The sequence below is a fragment of the Diadema antillarum genome, unplaced genomic scaffold (genome assembly GCF_040938485.1).
Source record: "Diadema antillarum isolate AM-2024a unplaced genomic scaffold, OU_Dant_1.0 seq00000031_RagTag, whole genome shotgun sequence".
Classification (NCBI taxonomy): Eukaryota; Metazoa; Echinodermata; class Echinoidea; order Diadematoida; family Diadematidae; genus Diadema; species Diadema antillarum.
Genome location: NW_027271147.1, coordinates 101,993 through 127,363, shown reverse-complemented (window position 1 = coordinate 127,363; position 25,371 = coordinate 101,993). Strand labels below are relative to the sequence as shown.

Here is a 25,371-nt window from a genome sequence, read left to right as displayed (position 1 = left end):
TTGGTTTCAACTTTCAATACAGCTGTACACTGTGATCTGTGTGTACATCACAATCTTCCTCAGTTGTGACTGGGCAAAAGTTACGTGATTGAAATGAGGGCTATGAACAGTTACGTATTCAGTGAAATGGGGGAGAGAGTGGGAGGGAGAGCGTGAAAGATGAGAAGGGTTCAATGTATGTGCGAATACGTAACGTTTTATGAATCTAGACTATGAGCTGACATTGATTACGTGTACACGCGTGTTTGACAGAAGAATCGAACCCGGTTGCGATTTCTCTACATCATTGCGAGAATGCAGGGAGAGCTGGAGGGTCGCACCGAGGGGTAGCGTGTTGTGTATTCATGTACATGTACAGTACGTCAGTATGCATGTGTGTGTGTGTGTGTGTGTGTGCACTACATGTACATGTCGTATGCCGTTAGTGTATGGTGAGTACTCATCGCGAAATCGGGCACCTCGCTTAAAGGGGCCGTGTTTGCTACTCCCAACCTGTCCCGATTATGCGATGAACACTGTATTACAATTCTATTGACCGATTCGGGTTCGTTGAGGGCAGCAGACATTTCACGGCACAGGGCGCAGCCATAGTGGGTGTATCAGCCGACCCCCCCCTGCTCTCCCCCACCCCCGGGCAACATGTTTATCACGCACTTGTAACAAAGGTTCGCGCACTAGCAAGCATTCGCGCACTCAGTACGAGACGCCTATTGGCTAAAGCAGTTTTTCATTCTGGGCGCGTGCTAATGTAGGGAGAGGGGTGGGGGAGTGCGGAGGGGGGGTCGGCTGATACACCCACTATGGCTGCGCCCATACCAAAAATACACATAGCGCGTCACAGAATCGGTCAATAGAGGCAACTGTCAGTTGGTACCACAAAGAAGCATGTATCCCACATAAATCTAACCTCATTATAAAGTATTGATAGCCAACATCGACGCAGCCACATTTGAATTCTTTCGAACTATTATCCTAAAAATCTTCCCACAAATATCCCATGCAGACAGGCCAGAAAGATTACCTGTGAGAGGCCAATATCGTTTGTTTGTTTGTTTGTTTACTTTATTGTAGTAAAACACACACACACACAAACAAACAAACAAACAAACAAACCATCAATGCCACTGCTGATTTGGAGTTCATTGGGGCATTTTACGAAGCATTTTCTTCTGACAAAGTGTTATAAGCTACTGAAATCTTTCCAACTGATTGGCTGAGAGCAAATTTGTCCAACCAATTTGTCAGAAAAAAAAATGCTTCATGAAATGCCCCCAGATATGCCACCAGCTAGAAGACATTGATGAAAGAAAAGTGGAGTGTGTGAATGAGTGAATGAATGAATGGTAAATACTGAGTGACTGGCTGACTTTGTGGATAAATTTTTTTGATGGATGGATGGATGGATGGATGAATATGAATAGTGTAGCGGATTGCTTAATGGATTAATGTTTGTTCAGAATCGAAAGTATCAATAGTACACTAGCAACTCCCACTGTGCATTCACGGCTTTATTTCTGCCCATCTTGTTGTGTTCCATGGAATGCATTTTCATGTAATGTGTATATTATATCACATCTTTAGTGAGTGAATCAAGACTTTAGACTTTTTGTCCCCGCCGAACGAGTTCGAGCAGGGGACTATGAAACGGGCTCCGTACGTGTGTGTGTCCGTCCGTCCGTGTGTCCGTCCGTGTGTCCGTCCGTGTGTCCGTGTGTGCGTCCGTGTGTGATCAAAATCTTCAATTTGCTACTTCTCTGTCATTTATGAGCCAATTTCGATTCTGTTTGCTTTATATGATAGCACTACATGGGAGCTTTGAAACTTGTACACAGAATTTCAGTCGTGACCTTTGACCTTGACCTTTGACCTATATTGTACATTTTGCTACAAAATGCTACTCCTTCGCCATTTCTAACCCGATTTCGATTCCGTTTGCTTTATATGATGGCACTAGGTGAGGGCTTCAAAACTTTTACACAGAATTTTGACCTTTGACTTCTTTGACCTTTGACCTTGATTTTTGACCTATATTGTACATTTTGCTACAAAATGCTACTCCTTCGCCATTTCTAACCCGATTTCGATTCCGTTTGCTTTATGTGATGGCACTAGGTGAGGGCTTCAAAACTTCTACACAGAATTTTGACCTTTGCCTTCTTTGACCTTTGACCTTTATTTTTGACCTATATTGTACATTTTGCTACAAAATGCTACTCCTTCGCCATTTCTAACCCGATTTCGATTCCGTTTGCTTTATGTGATGGCACTAGGTGAGGGCTTCAAAACTTCTACACAGAATTTTGACCTTTGCCTTCTTTGACCTTTGACCTTTATTTTTGACCTATATTGTACATTTTGCTACAAAATGCTACTCCTTCGCCATTTCTAACCCGATTTCGATTCCGTTTGCTTTATATGATGGCACTAGGTGAGGGCTTCAAAACTTCTACACAGAATTTTGACCTTTGCCTTCTTTGACCTTTGACCTTGATTTTTTACCTGTATTGTACATTGGCTACAAAATGCTACTCCTTCGCCATTTCTAACCCGATTTCGATTCCGTTTGCTTTATGTGATGGCACTAGGTGAGGGCTTCAAAACTTCTACACAGAATTTTGACCTTTGCCTTCTTTGACCTTTGACCTTGATTTTTGACCTGTATTGTACATTGGCTATAAAATGCTACTCCTTCGCCATTTCTAACCCGATTTCGATTCCGTTTGCTTTATGTGATGGCACTAGGTGAGGGCTTCAAAACTTTTACACAGAATTTTGACCTTTGACATCTTTGACCTTTGACCTTGATTTTTTACCTATATTGCACATTTTGCTACAAAATGCTACTTCCGGCGGGGACATATATTACGCACCGCGTAATTTCTACTTTTCCTTGTTGTTGTTAGTGGTGGTGGTAATGGTGATAACATGTTGAGAACCACAGCAATTGAAAGGCTGTTATTTCTTTTTGACAATCAAAGTTTGTATGGATTGCCCCACATTGGAGATGATGCACTGTGTTTGTGTTACTGGAGGCAATATTTATATAATATTGGATGGCCTTGAGATTAATACAAGGAAATATTGGACGAGCTATGCACAAATATTGGACGAGTGGAAGACGAGTCCAATATTTTGCTTAGCGAGTCCTATATTTCCTTGTATTAATCGAAAATAGGACATCTAATATTATCATTATTATCCTACAGAGGATTTTAGAAAAGAATATTTTCACTTACCCTTTCTGTTTCAGAGTGCTGTATGGTCTCCTACTTAGCTACTGTACTTGATCCTGACATGGGGTATGGTACACTCTTCAGTGTTAGTTAATCTACTTCATTCCCTGATAAAACAGTGATCTATGTATCCATGGTAGCAGTCATGTTACTGTTAGGCGGAGATCTAGCTAATTTACACCAGAATTAGATGTTCTTGTATCCGAGATCTGAGACACAATTCACGCCACATCTTCCGTAGATCGTGAAAGATCGAATTACTCGTACTGTAGTCCTATGGCCTACTGTACTTAGTATACACATAACGTAACATGCATGCAAATGCAAGCGGCGGTGGCCGGCTACATGTATTTGTATATCGCGCGCGGGCTATCTAGCAGTACTAGCGCTGAGCTGATCAATCGTCGCCTTTGTTTTCATCAAACCTAAATTTAATTTCCTGGTATGAAAGTGATATTTTGAAAAATTGTATGCAAAACAATTTCAACTAATTGATATATGAAATTTGTTTGTATTAACACAGAATTTTAGAAAAAAACGATATTTTAGTTAATTCGTGATTGACCAATCACAGACGTTTTTACTTCATATTTCAGGTCATCTCATATATATCTCAGCCAATCACGGTGCAGTTTATAAAAAACTGTGGGGAATCCCCCTCTTGCCGTCCAATATTTTAAATATTGGTCGCCTCGGCAAAAAAATATTGGTCGAGTTCAACAAACTTTCTAAGTGGGTCGGAGGTTATGATGTTCGTCGACAAAATAACACTTGTATTTGGGCTCTAAAAATCCTCTGTATGGATAATAATTGAGTATATAGTCAGTTTCGCAACTATATTAGTCCTCTTCTTGCACTATTTTTGCGTCATATGGTACATGTTTATGTGGTGACAAATGAGTATGAAACAAAAACAAATGGTTGGTTAGAAAACGAGTTTTAGCACACATTTAAGTTCTTATACATTCGTAATATACTGAAAACAACAACAATGTTTATTTTTTCCTGACTCTGTACATATGAACATGATCAACCTTATTTTACTTTAGATCATACTTCTTGGTTATGGCACGTAACATGGACATAAACTAATTCCGTACATGTATGCATTGTACAATGTACATGTACAAGTATGTGACTGAAAAGAAATCTTGCGCGAGAGAGGGTGCAGACTGTCAAAAGGAAAAATGTAATGAGATAATTAGCCCAATATTGCATACATGTATGTGTTGATATCCCACCATCAAAGTACACATACTATGAAAACTGTAAGCTGCCATCTCATCATAGTCCCATATATATGTAACCATGGCAACCTCACGGAGTGCAGTGTGGGACAAAGAAGTTTGGATGTTGACTTTGCCCCTGTTTAGGGCAGTGTGAATACCAATTTGTTGACTTTGTATCAATATTTATCCGACCCGTCAATGGGATCGCATTTGTTTGCAGACAAACTCTTGACATCAAATTTCCATCGTAAATGGCAGATTGATTTCTACTCTAGGGGGGCTGGGTGTTTACTGAAGATATGCCATTTATATTTGGTTAGCATCTTATTTTGCAAACTGATACTTGTAAGGCAGTCCTGTGAGTCGTTAAATTTTGCTCTAAAGAACCACAGTAATTGAATGAAAATATCATCCCTTCTCAAGAAGCAAAGGATGCAATTTCCTGCCCTTTTAAAAAGAAAATACTGTAAAAGTGGAAATTTTTGCAGTGTTGAAATTTTCGCACATTTCGTGCAACCAGAAACTAGCACGAAAATAAAAGCATGTGAATATTTTTGCTTGCCATATGTTCCAGTAGTTGATGTCTTGATTTCGCGGAATTAACATGCGAAACTCGTCTTACCCGGCCGAGCGCAAAAATTAGTCGCGCAAAAATATCCACTTTTACAGTATGCATGGCGTTTGTGTTCCATGAGTCAGTATTTTAGCATGTTTCACTAACATGACTGGTCTCACAAAATTCACAAAAATAAACCAAATTAGATGGCATGATGTTCAATACAAGGTAATTTTCTTCTTTTTTTGAGACTGAAAGTAACCTACATATAAGGTGAAGCATTGCTTCAATGATTTTGTAAGTATGGGATAGACATTTGTCTTTATTTTGAATAGTTATAAGTACAATCCTGAGTTGATATGCAAGAATCAAATGTAGCAGATTTGTATGCATCTGTACTTTAAACATGCATACGTACAGATAACAAATGATTCATGACAAATAGCTCATAACTTTACTCGATTGCCACACGTTTTATATCCAATTTGTGCTATGAGCATGACGTCATAAATGAAAGAGGCCTACAAATTGTAGTATCGCACTCATGTAATGCCATGTATTACAATTATTTCATGCTAGTTGAATTTTTTTTTAATTTTGTAAGTTGTTTGATTTTCACAATACCATTGGTATTTAACTACACATCAAAATACTGGCTCCTGTAACACAAATGTAACGTATATCAATTTGTGAAATTAAAAACTTACTTCTTGTAAAGGGACTATTTAAAGCTTGTTCATCATTCAGTCATTGTGATTCTTGATAGCAGACTTGATTACTTTTACTAAAACTCTCCTAAAGACAGTTTACACTTGCATATGTATGCTGTTTTTGCAAAATATGCTTTCAAAATGCATGGCATTCATAGCAATACCCTAAAACACTTTTACACACCTCTAACCTTACAAATACCAGGAGGCATATGCACACAAAAAGTATAAAAGAATTTCAAGTAAAAACAAAAAGAAAGATCTGTTTGTTTGTTTGTTTGCTTGTTAGCTCACCTGAGCCAAAGGCTCAAGTGAGCTATTGCGATCGCCCTTCGTCCGGCGTCCGTCGTGCGTCGTGCGTCGTCCGTCGTCCGTCGTCCGTCGTCCGTCGTCCGTCGTCCGTCGTGCGTCGTGCGTAAACTTTTTACATTTTCATCTTCTTCTTGAAAACCCCAAGACCGATTTTCATCAAACTTGGCAGGTAGCATCCCTAGGGGGTTAGGAACTCAATTTGTTAAAATGGGCACCATGCCCCACCCAGGGGGCCCCCAGGGGGGCCCAAACCCCCCAAAATTAAGGAATCTGTAAAAATCTTCTTCTCTAGAACCAGAAGTGATAGAGCTAAGTTAATACTATGAGTTAGTACATTGATGACTGTAGTTTCAAGTTTGTTCATGGCAGAATCAGGGGTGCCCCCCTTGGGACCCAGGGGAGGGGGGTGGGGAGGGGTTCTAATGGGGCCTAAATTGTACATTTTCATCTTCTTCTTAAGAATCCCATGACCCATTTTCACCAAACTTGGCAGCTAGCATCCCTAGGGGGTTAGGAACCCAATTTGTTAAAATGGGCACCATGCCCCACCCAGGGGGCCCCAGGGGGCCCAAACCCCCCAAAATTAAGGAATCTGTAAAAATCTTCTTCTCTAGAACCATAAGTGATAGAGCTAAGTTAATACTATGAGTTTGTACATTAATGACTGTAGTTTCAAGTTTGTTCATGGCAGAATCAGGGGTGCCCCCCTTGGGACCCAGGGGAGGGGGGTGAGGAGGGATCCTAATGGGGCCTAAATTGTACATTTTTATCTTCTTGAGAACCCCATGACCCATTTTCACCAAACTTGGCAGGTAGCATCCCTAAGGGGTTAGGATCTCAATTTGTTAAAATGGGCACCATGCCCCACCCAGGGGGCCCCCGGGGGGCACACACCCCCAAAATGAAGGAATCTTTTAAAATCTTCTCTAGTATCAGAAGTTATAGAGCTAAGATAATACTATGAGTGAGTACATTAATGACTGTAGTTTCAAGTTTGTTCATAGAAGATCCAGGGGTGCCCCTCGGGGAGGGGGGGGGGGGGTGGGGTGGTTGGGAAGGTCCAAATGGGGGCCTAAATTGTACATTTTCATCTTCTTCCTGAAAACCTCAGGATGGATTTTCGTCAAACTTGGCAAGTAGCATCCCTAGGGGATCAGGATCACAATTTATCAAAATGAGCACCATGCCCCACCCAGAGGGCCCCAGGGGGCCCCAATCCCCCCAAATTAAGGAATCTTTTAAAAAATGGGACCTTATTGTACATTTTCATCTTCTACTTGAGAGTGCCTGGTCAAATTTTGGTAGAGCTGTGAATAATTTAGATTAGTGACTGCGTGAAAGGTGAACTTGCGATACTCAGGTGAGCGCTAGACCCGCGGGTCTCTTGTTTGTTTTTTGCTACTCAATAGAGAACCAATGTGATGTTGTCACAGTCTTTTGTTATAGCTTGGGTTGGAACAAGGTGCATGCATGGTTAGCAACAATAGTATTCACAGATATTTGGGCCAGGTGTGATTCTTTACCACCAGTTTCCATGGTAATGAATGGTTGTGAGCCATCACACTTTGATACTCTTATGTCAGTGTCACATGGTCACTTTGAGCTCCAGCTTACCTCTTTAATTTGTACATAGTGCCATCGCTAAGAAAATTTTGCTGACAGTTAGAAAACTTAGATGAGGATGATACAACTTGTAAGAAAGCATTGACTATTAAAGCATGATGAATGTCTGTAAGTCAGCACAGTTTTTGTCTGGGCTCAGTCATATCGGGCAAGCTCACACTCGCTGTACCTAGTTGACACAAGACATGTACACCTTGTGTCATTGCTGCATGTAAATATGTTGGTTGTTTAGTTGAAGCACACTACATCAAAAATTGATGCTTAATGGATTGAGTCCAAATTTAATTGCAGCAGTGATAATACAGTACACTGATTATGATTTCCTCAGTATTAAACATTCCTTTCACACTTAATTTGCCATATTGTCTAGGTTTGGTTCCCATGATAACTGCTTGCACACATACACTGTACAGCTTACACTCAGTCCTGTACCAGTGACCTCTGTAACCTGCCTAACAAAACTGTATACAGATTGAGTATAGCTACGCACAAGTGCAATACACATAGTTTATGTTCATGGGGAAAATTTATAGCACTCCATTAAAAAAAAAAATAAATTCTACCACTCTTTGGAAGATCAATTCAAGAGGTCACCAGTTGTTGTTTTTTTTTCAAAAACCTTATCTATTTAGACTCTTCTTTTCTGAGGTAATAGGCAGGTTGGTCCACAACTTAAAAATTATGGCATGCTGCATCATAAAAGCTCTTGAAATGATGTAAAAATCTATGAAGACAAAATCTCTTGTGCCTAAAGAGTTAATGTCTTTGGGCATCAGCAGGCATAGAAGTTCTTGAGGGATTTCCATGACCCACCGATATTGACCGCTGCAAGGCATGCTTTGGTTTTGATACTGGTAAAGGCTTAGCATGCCGTGGACTCGATGGTACATTTGTCACACCAGTGGTCCCACTGCCCATCCGATGTGGATTAGTGAATTGTGGTCTCATGGCGTTGATGACCTGGAGTTTCATACCAGCGGTGTGGACACCCGGGTCAGATGATGGTACCGAGCTGGTCGTTTGACGGCGATCACTGCTCGCAGAGAGTGTATTGGGCGGATCCAGCCTGGTCTTCGTTCCAGTCCTTTCCAGCCGGTGACCGGTGTGGGAAAGCCTGCGGGCAACCCCTGGTCGCTTCTGCAGCTGCGCAGTCTCGTCGTTGCCGACAGAACTGCGGTTGTTCCCATTCTGACTGGACTTTGTTTCCTTGTCCCCTTGGTACTCGCCGATTTGCGAGCCATGTTTGCTCCCCCTGCGCACCAGCGAATGAGATTCGCCGCCTTTAGCTCCGGCTCTCCCCTTGTGCACATTATTTGTGACAGAGTGCTTCTGTCGATCCTTCTCACCATGTCCAAACTCGTACTGGTACATCTGAGGGAACAGACCCTGGTAGGTGTTGTCGTTGACCTTTAACCTCCGCATCCTTCGTTTCATCATGATCTCTTGGTACACCTGCTCTTCATTCACTACCTCCTCTGGCTTCTCGTCATCGCCCTCGACCTCGTCGGAGTCCTCACCCAGGAGTTTTCGCTCCATTGCGATGGCTTCCTGCTGCTTGCGCTGATCCTCGATCATCAGCTCAAACTTGAGGATCTCGCGGTTCTGGTCCCGCACGAACTGGTCACGCTCGCTGAAGACCTTCCGGCTGGGTACGTAGTCGTAGTACGACAGCATCCGTCTGGATTTTGGCTCGTGCTGCAAGAGCAGGGGGGTCCTGTGGTCCGTGAGGGAGCGATATGCCCTGGAGACCACGGGTTCCGGCAGCGTTCTGGAGCCAGTTACCAAATAATTCAGGTGTTCTTTGTCCCTTGCCATGATGAATGGACAACTGGCTCTCCTGTGATAAAGTAACTGAGTGAGGAATGGAGGAGAAGTTGAGGAATCACCGAGAACCTCCGCAGAATGCGTCGCTGACTGCTTCAAACTCAGGTCTACAGATAATTCCGAGTCATTACTACTCAAGACCGATCCACCCTCTGCCTCCAATGTAGAGTCCTTATCACCATTATCTTGTCCAGTGGCCATGCTGTATCAACTTGTCAGGGGGACACTCGGAGTCATAAGCAAACAAATGAACAACACTGGGGCAATATATGGGAGATATCGACCCTCAGATAAAGCGTGGATACCGCGATTCACATTGCGTCACTCCTCGAACAACTGACCACAATGGCTTCAAAGTCCATGTTTATCACTTCCATTCCAAGTATCTGTCCTCTCAAACATAAATGTCAGCACCAATATTTGGCCAGGCAAAGATGTTTGTTGGTCTACACTTCACTCCAGTGATAATGTTTCTTTCCTGTGATAATAACAGCAATTTTAAACTTTTTTTTCATCAGTTGTTATTGTGGCTCCACAAAAAAAAAATAAAGTAAAAAGAATCCACTGACATATTGTATACACTGCTGCTGCAGATGATGTTCAACAGTTGGATTAAAGTAAGTTTGTTGGCATCCTCAACATCAACGCAGCGGTTGATGCCTCCAACTGCCACAATGATTTATCAATCTCACAGGATGCTGGTTGCCCATCAAACTGATATTTTCACACGCTTGTGCGTAAAAGTCATGGTTTACCAGGGCGCGAACTTGATATTTTTAGCTCTCATATTGGGAGGAATGATTTATGATTCTTCTGTGAACTGACATTTACGACTTGATGCGCTGTTCTGTGTAACATTGCACACTCCGCATTGCAGAATGTCGTTTTGCTGACTTCTTTTGTTGGGATTTGGCAGAGGTGAAGTCGACTTTCTCTAATCGTCGAATTCCAGATCCATTCAAAAGTTTATTGACAGCAAATACCGGTAGCCGGTTACCGAACAGTCTCTGTAAAGATGAATGACTGCATACCTGTACAGGAGACGTAAATGTAAAGAATGTGTACAGAAATGAAATACTTGGTATGTGAGAATGAAATCACACATTGTCAGTACAGCTGACTAATCAGTTTTGTTTTTCAACCATATCTAGTGTATTTCTTTCTTCATCCAAAAGGAGAAACTGTTATTTGTGAAATAAAAACATATGATTTATTTGAAATTTAATATTACATGTTTTGTGTTTACCATTACCCCATCTCCATTCCATTTCTTTCCTTCAAAATAAGTCTTTTTAACATGTTTAGAATCTTTTTTAATGTACAGATGTTAGCAGCTGTGCATGACTTATAGAGCTGAATACAGCTAGCCAGCCCATTTCTCTTGGCTTTTGTCAAGTTTTATTTCATAAAACATTGACAACTAAAATCTGTCGCTACAAATTGTTTCAAGTTTGTGTGTGTATGTGTGTGTGTGTGTGTGTGTGTTTAACAGATTTGCATGATGTAACTTAAATTGTCAAGCAATATTCCTCATGCTCTTCTATTCTTGTTAAAAAAAAAGAATTGATTGAACATTCTTTATAGATGTTTCATTGTAATACTATTCAAATTCTTTTATTCTACTGAAAAATATCAGATTTGCCCTTCTCATGAAGAAGAGCAGAGCTGTTTTTCTCTTCCACACTGCCTTGACATTCGAAGGAATTTAGACAGTCTTTTTGACTGCAGAATTTGCATTTCTAATGCAAGCTTGATTGATAAAGTTATGTTTTGTTGACAAGTAAAGATCTAGGAGTCATGAAATTCTGCTTCATATTGAATATTTCCTAATCAGATTGAGAAATAAGATAAGAAAGGAAGTCCTAAGTTGGAATCAGTATTTTTTTTTAAATGAGAAATATACAGCACTTGTAATCTTGAGGATGCTGTGTTGCTGTTAAAGGCTATCAATATGGTGATATGTTCTTAGTCACCGTTGAGAAACTTTTTTTTTTTTTGCTCTTCTGTAATTGTATACATAGCCTTCTACAAAACTTGCCCATCATAGGCGCTGTTGAAACAAACACACAAAAAGTGAATAAATGACATAAAATTCAAGATATCACAAAGTAGAACACGAAATATGTTTTCAGAAAGATTATAGTTGTGTCCATGACTCAAAGGTAGTTTGAGTAGTCCTAGTAAAATGATTTGAGCAGATTCTTACCTCTTGCTGTTGTCAAATCAAGCAGTCTTCCCCGATCAGAGTGAGCAGATTTGATTTGATTTAATTTGATTTAATGAGAAACACAACAAACTTCTGTCTCCAGTGAAGTTGCTAAGATGCAGTCAAGCTCCAATTTGTAAAATGTCTGCAAGCTTTCTCCCGAAGAAGTGTCCGCTAAACATCTTCCAAGTACTTCACTAATCCTCTACAATTGTTGGTGGGGCGCTAGCCCAGGGGACTTCATAAGTAGCGGCAAATCTGAGGCGACAGTTGTTCGCAGATACCTCACAGTATACCTCAAATCACCGCCAGCGTTCTTCCTTTCACTGCCGTCTTTCAGGGGCCCGGCTTAGGGAGTTCTGCAAACAGATCGTATTCATTGCTAAGGGGCGGATTTGGGGGAGTTAAGGGTTGAGTGGGCACACAAAAAAGAGAAGGGGGTCTGGACAGAGCTATGAAGACGGTGATGGGGTTGGGGTGGGGGTGGGGAGTGAAGGGCGGGGGACCTTGGTGAAAAATCCCTTCTGCTTTGGACACTAGATTCCACTGGACTGCCCTCCAGCAGTCCTAGACAGGGGGCTTTCCAATATGCCTCAGGAGTGGATGGATGATCATGATGGGATATGAATGTGTAGGGGGAATTTCCTCTTCACAGCCATCAGCAATTCACTGCAACAACTCGAGGGAAATTTACAGACATTGTAAGCCTGAGTAGAAAAAAACACAACAACCAAACTTTCTTTTGATTGTAATGACCATGCCTACAGTTCCTCTCCATTGGTCCATAATAAGATCTTTTCTTGCCCTCTGTATTGGCCCCATCTCAAGGTGGTAGGAAGCTCACTATCTTTCTTTTCTTTTATATGCAAGTCATGCAAATTTACTGAAGCATCAACTCTGATAAACCTGTCGATGTGTTTCGTAGTCAGTCACTTTCTTCTTTTAGTTCTAAATTTATAGCAACCTCTTGTACTCCTTACACAACTGAAGGACGGTTTAACAGAAAGTACCAGGGTACCTTACAATCGGTACCCTCTGATTCTGCAATCAACCATGGTAGTTCCAGCTCTCATGATCTTTCGGTTTGGTCACTATAATTGGAGTGTCAGGTGAGGGTGATAATGGAGATTTCGATTAATGCTGCAATCCCGGACCACCAAGGATTATTTCTTCTTCTTCTTCTTCTTCTTCTTCTTCTTCTTCTTCTTCTTCTTCTTCTTCTTCTTCTTCTTCTTCATCTTCTTCTTCTGCCCACTTCTACCAGTTCTGATGCTACTGGAAGTTACACTGCATAGGCGTGGTCAGACAGGCAAAAGATCGAGAAGTTTAAGATCGCGAAGTCTTTGCGATCTTTTGTTGTCTGGTCACACTGGCAGCCAAATATCTCAATCTTTGGATTGAAAAATTTGGGTCACTAGTGTGCATGCACAAGAAAGAAAGAAAGAAAGAAAGAAAGAGTATGCCGTCTGATGGCTAGTGATTGTGACGCAACAATGAACACCTGTACAGCACAGTAGCCGTGCACTTTTGAGGCACCGCCCGCAATCAGGTGGTTGACTGGTCACGTGACAAAGATCGCGAAGTTTCAGTTTCTCAGCGGTCGCACTGGCAAAAGATCAAGAAGTTTGGCAAAGGTGGGGGAAATGTCCCTAGTTGGAGTGGGAAGTTTGCAGTCACACTGACAAAACTTCGAGATTAAAAATCCTTAAAGGACAAGTTCACCTTTATAGACATGTGGGTTGAGTGAATGCAGCAATATTAGTAGAGCACATCAGTGAGAGTTTGAGGAAAATCAGATAATCTGTTCAAAAGTTATGAATTTTTGAAGTTTCTACTCAGTCACAGCTGGATGAGAAGACTACTATAGATTGTGATGTCACATGAGTACAACGATATAAAGAAAGAATAAAGAAAATTCAACATATTTCCATTTTTCTCGCATAACAAAAGAACACTTGACTTCTCTCTTTCAGGAGGCAGGGAGGAATAATATTACCCTCATCATACGTCAGTAACAAGTCGAAGAAATGTCCACTTTATTCAAAAAGTAAAGTTTTGTGAAATTCTCTTTTTATTTTCCTTATATTGTTGTACGCATGTGACATCACACACTGTAGTAGTCTTCTCATCCAGCAGTGACTACACAGATATTTTAAAAATTCATAACTTTTTAACGGATTGTCCAATTTCCCTCAAACTTTCACTGATGTGTTCTTCTAATATTGTTGCCTTCACTCAATCCACATGTATATGAAGGTGGACTTGTCCTTTAAGATTGTGATCTTAAACTTCTCGATCTCTTGCCAGTCTGACTGCACCTTATGACAGCACTCTGTGGTATGTTGGGTTCATTGCTTGATCTGGGTGATAAAGAACATGGTGATTGTAATGATTGTCGACAGCAAATGTCATTTTGCAATTCATACACACGTATTGTTTGTCCGTCAATATTTATTCAGCACATTTTGCCTGGTCTAAATGCGTGCTTTAATAGCCAGGAAGATCATAGTAGTAGAGAAAGATGATTGGGGGAAATAGTAGAGAAAGATAATTGGGGGAAAGGGCGGGGGGGGGGGGGGGGGGGGGGGGTGAGAGAGAGGGAGAAAGATAAGTATATATACACACATGTATATATATATATATATAATTTTTTTTTCTTGAATGACAGTCTTGGTCACATACATAAATTGCATTATATGCAGGTAGAGAAAGATAATTTGAAATTTGAATAGCAATTTTGATCAAATACATAAATTGCATTGTATGCAGATAGATTTAGTAAAAATTTTGACTGTATTTTGATATTGTAGATGTGATGAAAACCATGAATAGACCCTAGACCCTGAGACAAACCTTTTCAATAGCTCTCCTTTTTGTCCCCGCCGAATGAGTTCGAGCAGGGGACTATGAAACGGGCTCCGTACGTGTGTGTGTCTGTGCGTCCGTCCGTCCGTGCGTCCGTCCGTGTGTGCGTCCGTCCGTGCCTCCGTCCGTGTGTGCGTCCGTCCGTGCGTCCGTCCGTGTGTGCGTCCGTGTGTGATCAAAATGTTCAATTTGCTACTTCTCTGTCATTTATTAGCCAATTTTGATTCTGTTTGCTTTATATGATAGCACTACATGGGAGCTTTGAAACTTCTACACAGAATTTCAGTTTTGACCTTTGACCTTGACCTTTGACCTATATTGTACATTTTGCTACAAAATGCTACTCCTTCGCCATTTCTAACCCGATTTCGATTCCGTTTGCTTTATGTGATGGCACTAGGTGAGGGCTTCAAAACTTCTACACAGAATTTTGACCTTTGACTTCTTTGACCTTTGACCTTGATTTTTGACCTATATTGTACATTTTGCTACAAAATGCTACTCCTTCGCCATTTCTAACCCAGTTTCAATTCCGTTTGCTTTATGTGATGGCACTAGGTGAGGGCTTCAAAACTTCTACACAGAATTTTGACCTTTGACTTCTTTGACCTTTGACCTTGATTTTTTACCTATATTGTACATTTTGCTACAAAATGCTACTCCTTCGCCATTTCTAACCCGATTTCGATTCCGTTTGCTTTATGTGATGGCACTAGGTGAGGACTTCAAAACTTCTACACAGAATGTTGACCTTTGACTTCTTTGACCTTTGACCTTGATTTTTTACCTATATTGTACATTTTGCTACAAAATGCTACTCCTCCATTTCTAACCCGATTTCGATTCCGTTTGCTTTATGTGATGACACTAGGTGAGGGCTTCAAAACTTCTACACAGAATTTTGACCTTTGACTTCTTTGACCTTTGACCTTGGTTTTTGACTTATATTGCACATTTTGCTACAAAATGCTACTTCCGGCGGGGACATATATTATGCACCGCGTAATTTCTACTTTTCCTTGTTGACAATGAAAGCCCTTTAAATTTGTGTATGTAGATATGTACAAGGTAAAACTTTCTAACTTTCAATTTTATTCATATCTCTAACTTGACCCATTGATATCTTTATTCATTAAAGGGTGCCAATTCATTGAATCACATAACATCTTTCGTGAAAGATGGCTAAAGAAAATTGACAAATAGTTCTTAGTTTTTGTCCTTTTCCTGACAAATACCGGTACATACAACATGTGGTATGACCAATCATTCCATGGGGATATTTGATTGCTTTGAAAAAACAAAAAACAAAACAAAACAAATTCAGCTAGATGTTCTCAGTGAAACATTGGTCTGTAGTTTACAATTAGTGAAAATTGCCTGATTTATAAAAAAAGTAAAGTTGTTGTAAAGAGAGGCCTTCAACTGAAGAAAGCATGAATTTTTGTGCCTCCGCCACGAAGTGGTGCCGGAGGCATTATGTTTTCGGGTTGTCCGTCCGTACGTACGTCCGTACGTCCGTCCGTCCGCTTTCGTTTACGAGATAACTTGAGTAATATTTACTGGTATTTTACCAAACTTGGTCCAAGTATGAAGTATGGTAGGGCAATAATTTGATTAGATTTTGGGTGAAATTGGCTAAAGGTCAAAGGTCAAAGGTCAAGGTCAAATCATGAAATTGTATCCGTTTACGCGATAACTCAAGACTGGATGGAGTAAATTTCACCAAACTTTGTTGGAGGATGATGTATGATGGGACAATTACTTGATTAGTTTTTCAGTGAAATCAGACAGAGGTCAAAGGTCAAAGATCAAGGTCAAATCCTAAAATTTATCTGTTTACGTGATAACTCAAAACTGGATGAAGCAGCTTTCACCAAACTTGGTCCAAGGATGATGTATGATGGGACAATTAGTTGATATGATTTTAGTGACATTGGCAAGAGGTCAAAGGTCAAAAGGTCAAGGTCAAATGCTACAAATGTTGCAATTTCCCCCATATCTATGCAATGCCCGAAGGTATTTTCTTGAAACTTGGTGTGGACATGTACTACTGTGTAAAGATTCTCCAGAGAGAGTTTCATGTCATAAGGTCAAAGGTCAAAAGGTCAAAGGTTAGGTGAAAATGTTGCAATATCACTTTTCTCGCAAATGGTTCAATATATCTTCGTGGAACTTGGTACTTACGCATGTACTGACTGGCAGGGATTATCTAGGGAATTTAGGGGTCATGGGTCAATAGTCAGGGGTCAAAGGTCAAGTTCAACTCCTCAAAATTTTACTATTTCCCTCATATACTAGTATATGCAATGTTTGCATTATTAGTTTCAAAACCTATTACATGCATTACCTAATGGAGATTCTCTTGGAAATTTCCAGCCAGGAGGTCAAAGGTCAAAGGTTAAGGGTCAAAGGCCAGGTTTCAATGCCCCCCCCCCCCAAAAAAAAAAAAAAAAAAAATCCATTTTGTACCGTCATTACACTCTTTCTTCATACCTTGGAAATTACTCAATGCATAAACTTATAAAAAGGTCTTTCAGAATTCAAGTAAAAATTCTCAATTCCCCAAATATGTGTACCTGCACTCTTAGAAAATTAAAGCAAACCCAGTTCAATATTTCAATATTTTGCCAGTTATGTGAAACTGTCATGGATCACACATTGTGAAGACATTGTACTATACGCCTATTGGGAGAATCATGCATTATGGCGGAGGCATCAGTCGCCATAGCGACATTTCTAGTTACATTTTTTTTTTTGAGAAGGAGGATCAAGCTGATTATAAAAACTTCCAAGTTCATGTAACACCAGTGTTTGAAGGTTAATGAGGTGACCCAAGTTCATATAGTACTGAGTTCATAATTTAAAGTGAAGAACCCAATCGGATAGGACATAAAATTGAGGTCCTGTGTATGAGAGAGTCACAACTCATGCACGTAAAAGATCCTGCTTCATCATAAATCATCATTCATCATAAAGAGCAGGGTGTTTAACCCGGTGAAGTGGTCCCGCCTCACATCCAACTGGACCTCATGGAAGACCAACTTAGTGTAGCTGAATATGGGATATCCAGCCATCTTCTCAGATGGAATGGAACAATCAAAACAAAACAAACAAAACATATTGAGTCCTTTTCATCAGTGCATCATTGATTTCACCGACCAAAACATCAAATCTTGTCGCAGCTTGCACGTTTTCAAGAAACCAAGCTCCAAACTATTTAATGAAATCTTGCTCGCTTTGCCAGGCACGGCCCAGTTGATGCCATAAAAATGGTTCCTCAAAGCAAACTTCTCTGAAGCAACGTCTGATCCTATGAGAATCCTGACCATTTGCTTCAACTCTGAAAGATTAGGAGAGAGAATAATCTTTGCCTTCTGGAGGGAAAAAAAAACATGAGCAAAGTACATGAAGATGCTTAATGACCTTGATGGATATTTTGTTGGTTTGAGGGTTTGTAAGGGATATTGCACAAGCCCCTGCAGTTGCCCATATCAACCCATTTCACAAGTCAACAGAGCGCTGGAAGATCATCAGCAGACAAAAGGGGCAGCAGTGGTCGAGTTGGAGGGTTTCGGTCAAGTGATAATTTCTTGCATACCCAACCAGAACGGATCACCGTCGTTTGCGGGGCTTCTGGCTATTAGGGACTTTGCATGTCGAAGAGAGAGATAGAGTGAGGTGTCTTCCACTCCTGAAATGAACAAATATGCAGACAAAATCCTCTCAGTTAAATGCCACGATCTCCAAATTTCTTGGCGTACTACTGAATGAGCTGTTATTTTCACGAGGGTTTAATTTTCACAAGTGTAACAACACACAAAAATGTCGCTGTGCGCTAGGGTAATAGTGCAGTAACGACAGCCTCTGTGACAGTTTGCAAAAACAGCATCTCGCAAAAATGTCTGTCACCTCAATATTCACAAAAATATCTGTATGAAAATACAACAGCTTATACAGTAGTATTCTGACCTAGTTGTAGGTCATTTTCCTTTGTTTGCTCACAAACAAACTGAATAAATAAGTTTTGAAAGCACTCACCAGCCTTCAGGGATAATTGTGTTTCAGCCTAAGATTACTTTGTGCTCATATTACTGTAAGAGTGAATATTTGTGCTTAAGTAATATTTCACACTCAGCTGGGTAAGACGAATATCACATGTTTTTAATTCTGTGGAATCAGAACATTAATTACTAGAACATATAGCATACAAAAATATTTACGTGCTTTTTTTTATGCGCTAGCTTCTGGTTGCGCGAAATGCGTGAAAATTTCCACTTTTACCGTAATTCATGCCCTTGATTGCAGAGCTGCCATAATGCCCTAGCAATTTTCATTTATCGCTCATTTTCCCACCTCGTCCCCCCAGATGATGCGTTTCTATGGCACCCTGCTCCCAGGTTTCGTTGTCGTGGTAGCACTGCTGGCAGTATCTTTCCTTCTGAGGAACATTGATGCAAAGAGTAAGTAGAACTTAATTTGTTGGCCAGTGTGGCATGTTGATGCAAGAAAGAAGTGTTCTTCTGAAAGAGAGGTACATGTTCACATGTGATTTTGATTATATTCTCTGAGTTGATCAGTCTTGTATTGAAACTATCACCCTGACCATTCGCTAGAAATGATCATTAAATGGATATGTGAACTTTACAATGCCAAAGACTAAGGTTTGTTGTTGTTGTTGTTGTTGTTGTTGTTGTTGTTGTGGTGGTGGTTATTATTGTTGTTGTTGTTGTTGATGTTGATGTTGTTGCAGGAGGGGCCTTTTGATAATCCCATTGGTTGGGATGGTGTATGCCATGCTGTAGATTGCATACAGCCTCTTGATATTTGGTGGAAATCTCAACTAACATTCCAGGCCAGTTGGAAAAGTTCTGAAAAAACAAAACACATTCAGGCCAGCAGTACCTTATGTTATCCACCCTCCTTTTCAGTACAAACCTCAGTGGTTGAAAGGTGTTGCTGTACAAGGCATCCCTACTACAAGAAAAAAAAAAACATAACCATGGTCTAGTATGTAGTGTGTTTTAGATATTACTGCTACTGTATAAGTGGATATTTCTGTGCGACTAATTGTTCACGCCCTGCAAGGTAAGAAGAATTTTGCATGTTTTTAATTCCACGAAGTCAAGACATCAACTACTGGAAAATAAGGCAAGCAAAAATATTCGCATGCTTTTATTTTCGCAGTAGTTTCTGATTGCGCGAAATGCGTGAAAATTTCAACACCACAAAAAATTTCCACTTTTGCAATATACTTTCATTGTAGCCCAGTTTTTGGTAAAAATCTATGAATTGTGACAGACTGTATCTCAAAAAGAAGATAAAAAATGAATATAAAACTGATTACAAGTATTTGAATTGATGTTCATTTGTGTGTTGTTAATTTCAGAGGAGTGAATGTTCATTAACTCTATAATGTCATCGTGTGCCTGGGAGAACAACACAACTCTGGCGAGACTCGTATGTATAACATGCGCCTCATGTGTGTTTATGTCGTTCTCCAGGCACACCTTCAGTGAAACACATGCATTCGCATCATTCTCCCAGCCACATGATGATATATATTTTAGAATAGATCATTTCGTTTCATCTGTTTGTTTTCTTGCCTTGTATAGAGAAACTGGAAGTGTACACGGATATTCTGTCGACGCATTGCAAGCCATACATGGTTGCCCCTTTTGTTGCACTCGTCAAAGCCCTACTTCCACGAATGTGAGTTTGAAGATGGATTCCCAGCCGTCACACTCTGCATAAACATTTAGCTTTTTCCAAACATATACTGAATTTTAAGCAAACAATTAGACAGAAATTTCATGGTTTACCTTCAGTCAGTGATTTTGTATCTAGAGCGCTTGAAAATTTATTTATGATTTATTCAATTATCTTATTTTATTAGAATTATTTAATTTATTGAAGGGTCATGTTCTGATATCATAGATACAGGGATTGCATGAGAAGCATTTGGGCATCTCAGTTGACTGTGTGCATCAATTGAATTAGCTTCACAACTGTCATACTCATGTACATTGTTTTCAATTAGGAAATGTACAAACATAGTTTCAGATCATGTGATTACGTGTAGTCAATGTCCGGTATGTTTTGGATGCAAAGAGTTACAGTTCAAATCCTTTCAAGAATATTTTTTCTTTGAGTGTGTGTGTGGTGTTCATCTGACCCACTGCTATTGCACTTTTATATGTCCTGGACAGACTTCCAGATTTGGCTGCAGCCCATGACTTCAACATTCTGGACAGGCAAGGCATCAACTTTGGTCTCCTCCCGATCCTGTTCTTTGTGCTCGGGTACGGCATTCTCAGCATCCTGGGCGGTCTCCTAGAAATGGATGTGCAAATATTAGGCCGGTTTTTCTCCCTCTTCAAAGGGTAAGTATTTGTTTATGTGTGCTTTGACTTGCTGCCAGGTGATTTTATGAAAATTGTGCAGAAATATCTAGGGCTTTCTATAGGTCAGACGGTAGAGCACCGGGCTAGCATCCGGAGGTCTCTGGTTTGAATCCCGATGGAATCCCATTTTCTTTTCTCATTTTTCCAATTAAAGAATTTGTAACAAATCGTCTTGACATGTGTCCAAGACAGAAAGTATGCAAACAAAATTCCTTTAGTGTGTGATATTTTTGTTTCGTTTTGTTTATTGGTTTGTTTGGGGTGTTTTTTTGTGTGTGTGTGTTTTATTTTTACCATCTTTGGTCTAGCCTTTAGATAAGGCATTGTGGCTGAGGAATGAGGTTAACTCGCCACACAGAGCACTGCCAGAAACGGATGAAAGTGAGAGCGAGTGGTACAGCTGCTAAGCCTTTTTGATATATTTTTTTTCTTCCTGCACGATTTCCTCTGTTCAATGCATGTAGATTATGAATTATCCATAGCTGTATGCAAAGATACCCGTACCAGCTCAGGCTCAATTAAGACCAGTCCAAAACTATGGCTGATTACGACTGTAAAACCAGAAATTACAAAAAAGGCCGTCAGCTCCAATTCTTGAAAATTTGCTGCAAAAATTTCTTGCTGTACATTATAGCCTGCATGTAGCATCCTGTGCCCCATATGTGATTTCACTTTAACTGTTCCTTAAACCCATCTCCTGCCCACCAGCACCAGCATCGCTTTGGATAGCGACCAGTCTGCCGGAAGCCTTGGTTACTCCCTGCTGCTCTACGCCATCCTGGGAGGACTGAGTGGGGTGTGCCTTGGTGCCTCCAGTACCCTTGTGCTTATCATCCTCACCGTGCTCTACCTCCTGAAGGTCATTGCACTCCAGGCCAGAGCCCACCTCCTCAAGACCTGCCTCAACCTGGTATGTTGCCATGGAGATTAGATGTCACTTTATACAGTGACTCCCATTATAACAAAGTCCTAGGGACCGACAGTTTTCTTTCGTTATATCAAAATTTGGTAATGACCGACCGAACAAATAAACAATGAAAAAACATAGAGCAAATAATTTTGCGACCTCGATTTTTATTTCGTTGTAATCGCAATGTTGTTATAACCGTGTCCATTATAACGGGAGTGCACTGTATAAAGTATTCACAAGACTATTCCAGACTGTCAGTGTGATATCTATTGTGCAAATTGGACTCCAGGATAACTCGCCCTTTTTATAGCAGACTCCAACTATCTAACCTCAGGCTTTAAGGGTCAAATGTTGGGGATGCTACATAATGCAAGTGTGACTTACACATATGAAAGTTTATCATATCTCTTGATAAGGGACACTTTGTTTTGAGCAAGTCTTGTTATGGGGGAAAATTTTCCAGGGAACAGTTGTATTTAGGATAATTGTTGTGGGATTGGAGGTCATTTGTTGTTTCTTTTCTACTGTCTCTTCAGTCACAGAGTACTTCAGAACAGGACAAAGATTCACAGCAGGAGAAGGAGCAGACCGCAGAGACTGATGCCAAATCTCAGGAGAATGGATCCACTCCATCTGACAAGGAAGCAGCTCCCCCTACTCCACTAGATGTGGCAAACACCAGTCTCTCTTTTCACTTCTCTGTGATGATCTTACTGCTCCTGCTCACCCTGCTCAATGTACCGTCGTTAGCTGTGTGGGTGAAAAATATGAGGTAAGACTGGGTACCTGAAAGTACAGCATAAACAGAACATCATTGGTGTGCCGGCTTTTCCTTACAGCTGTAACTAAAAAGGTCAGGTTAAAAAGAAACAGCAGTAATGAAATTGTGTGTCAAAGTCAACAAGTATGTCAACAAACTTGGACATACCATCATAGTACTGATAGGAAGGCATAAAGCTCTAAATTTGGCCAAGGACATGCTTGTCTAATGTATGAAGGCTCTCTTGCAATTATATTGTCAATTTTTTGTCATTTCGTTCCTGGTGACGGTAAATGTCGCCACATGGCTATTTTCAATGATGACGCAAGGAAACAATGCTTTTCTTTTCCACGGCATTACCGAGTGTGCGCTATTCTGCTAGGCATGTGGCAATCCCACTGAAAAGTGATGATGCTTTCAGTCTTTGCGTTTCATGTGATATTGTGTGGCGTGTGATGATAATGCTTTGTGTGTCATACAAAAGAAGAAAATAGAGATTCTTTGTAGTGTCTTCTTCCAAAGAGACATATCTGTGCTGGAGGATATGACAAACATAAAGAAGGTTGACGTTGTAGGTAGAAACGAAAAAGATTGCATTCTCTTTGTGCATTCAGTTGAATAACTTTTCAAATTACCTACGTCTAGTCATTCATTGACATGTTTCACCATTTGTCTGATTCTCAGAAGAACAGCTTCTTCATCACCTGAAAAAAAGTATCTCTTCAGTGATGCAGCCCATTTGGATAAAGATATGATACACATTCCAGTTATTGCCCTATCAATCTCTCCCCTTTGATTTTGTGCAGAGTGGGTAGGTACAAATAAACACCAAAAATACTCATGGAATATTATTCAATGGAAAAATTTGCTTTCTTGTGATTCATGCTCAGCTTATCAGGATGAAAAGAAAAAAGTTTGTAAAGTGTTGAATGGCTTTATGGAGACTACATAGAAACTAAGAAGGAATTATTTATTGTGTAGCAGAAACTATGAGAGTGCATACTTTTGTATACAGTGTAAATGTAAACGACTACCAAACAAGTACCAGAAATTGATATGTTGATTTTGATGTAGTGATAAAGCCTTCTGGGTAAATTTAACGTCCATTTCATCATTGCAGACGTGAAGTTTACAACCTTGATAGAGATCCAGCACTGTACCCCACCCTGGTTGTGCTAGCTGCTCTCTCTGTGCTCCTAGACCCAGCTTACACGGTTCCCAAGAAAGGGTGAGTACTAGTATTTGCAGGCCAACAGATGGGTAGCCATTTTGTTTCCCTTTGTACATTGGTCTGTGATGTAAATTGCATCATTTGAAAAAGAGCCAGTAAGAGTTTGGGCATGATACCTAAGTTCATAGGATCAATTAATGTAACTTCATGCAATAATCACAAAAGTCACATGCTAAATCTTCACAATATTTAGAGAATCTGAAAGCATATTATTAAGTACTGATACAATTACTAGTAACTTTCACACTTGAATATAAACTTTATCTCAGGTCAAATCATATTTTCCCAGGGAACAAAAAATGAATGCAACCACAAATGGCTTGTTTCTGCATACATAAAGTTATAAAGGCAAACTTTTGAGAATAATCAATCTCAGCAAACCTTTGAGAGCAAGTTACAGTACTGTTTTGACATAGATTCAGAGTACTGTATACGCCATATATATCGCGAGTCTAAATTTTCGCGAATCGGGAATTCCTGACGATTTCGCGAGTGGTTAAATTCGCGATCGTGGAGTCCTGCGCTGAACGGAGAAATGTAGACGCATACAGAGTCAATATTTTTGCGTGTTTTTAATTTCGCAAATAGCATCCGAATCGTGAATTTCGCGGAAATATTCGGCGTATACAGTTTATTTTTTCACCAAAACCTCACAGGAAATTTGGGATCAATATGAAGTATGAATACCCATATCCTACCATACATATACATCATTGACTTGGGACCAATTATGAGTGGGCGTGTCTACCCGTTCCATTTCTGCGGAGATCTCCCTTTACATTCCAGCCAATAGCCACTGTACATAGCTTCAAATGTGAAAGAAAAATGTATTTGTATATTACGTATTTGTCATGAAATTGCAGAAATAAATAGATATAAAATATCAAAGATCACATCTCACATCTCACCACTGACACCCTCATGACCGGTCCTTCATTCCTTTCAGGCCGCTGACCAAAGCGATAGCCCTGACCGTCCACGTCTTCTGCGTGGCTGCCTTGCTCTTCGGCATGGACACGATGTACCGCCTCTCCTACTACATCGCTGCCACCGTCCTCCTGGTAGCCGTGAATCAGGTCTTCTCGTCTTGATGATGCCTTCTACGTACCTACCTGCAAATAATTGGTGCCCCACCCATATTATGCATAAAAAAGGGATCTTGTGCCAGCTCAACTTCTGTCCAACCGTGGAGGCAGACTTGATTAATCATCTCGTGACCAGACAGCCAATTTTCCTTGTATGCTCCATATGCTTTCACTATGTGTCATTTCATACAAGGCAAAGAATACTATCTAGATCAAAGAAGGCAAATATAAAGCAGTCATCCCTTATATACTCAATCAAGTGTACATTGTAGTTGTCTTGGCAATTGAACCAACTGTGCTGAACTCACTATGGTAGCCTACAAACTAAAAAAAAAAAATTGTTACATTATCCTAAAATAAATGGTCTACATACAACTATAAGTGCTGGTTTGTGATTGGTCATGATGCAATCACGTAACTAATGCA

General features: G+C 40.3%; 1 protein-coding gene across 1 annotated transcript in view; it reads left to right on the top strand.

Moving 5' to 3' along the window:
• Positions 1–25,371, top strand: part of LOC139725298 (GPI inositol-deacylase-like) — a 48,458-nt gene extending 23,087 nt beyond the window's left edge. The window contains exons 15-21 of the mRNA XM_071636387.1: positions 18,925–19,018; positions 20,171–20,267; positions 20,765–20,938; positions 21,668–21,869; positions 22,406–22,641; positions 23,750–23,857; positions 24,807–25,371. Coding sequence (XP_071492488.1) covers positions 18,925–19,018; positions 20,171–20,267; positions 20,765–20,938; positions 21,668–21,869; positions 22,406–22,641; positions 23,750–23,857; positions 24,807–24,951 — 1,056 coding nt within the window. The 3' untranslated portion in view covers positions 24,952–25,371. The remainder of the gene's footprint in view (positions 1–18,924; positions 19,019–20,170; positions 20,268–20,764; positions 20,939–21,667; positions 21,870–22,405; positions 22,642–23,749; positions 23,858–24,806) is intronic.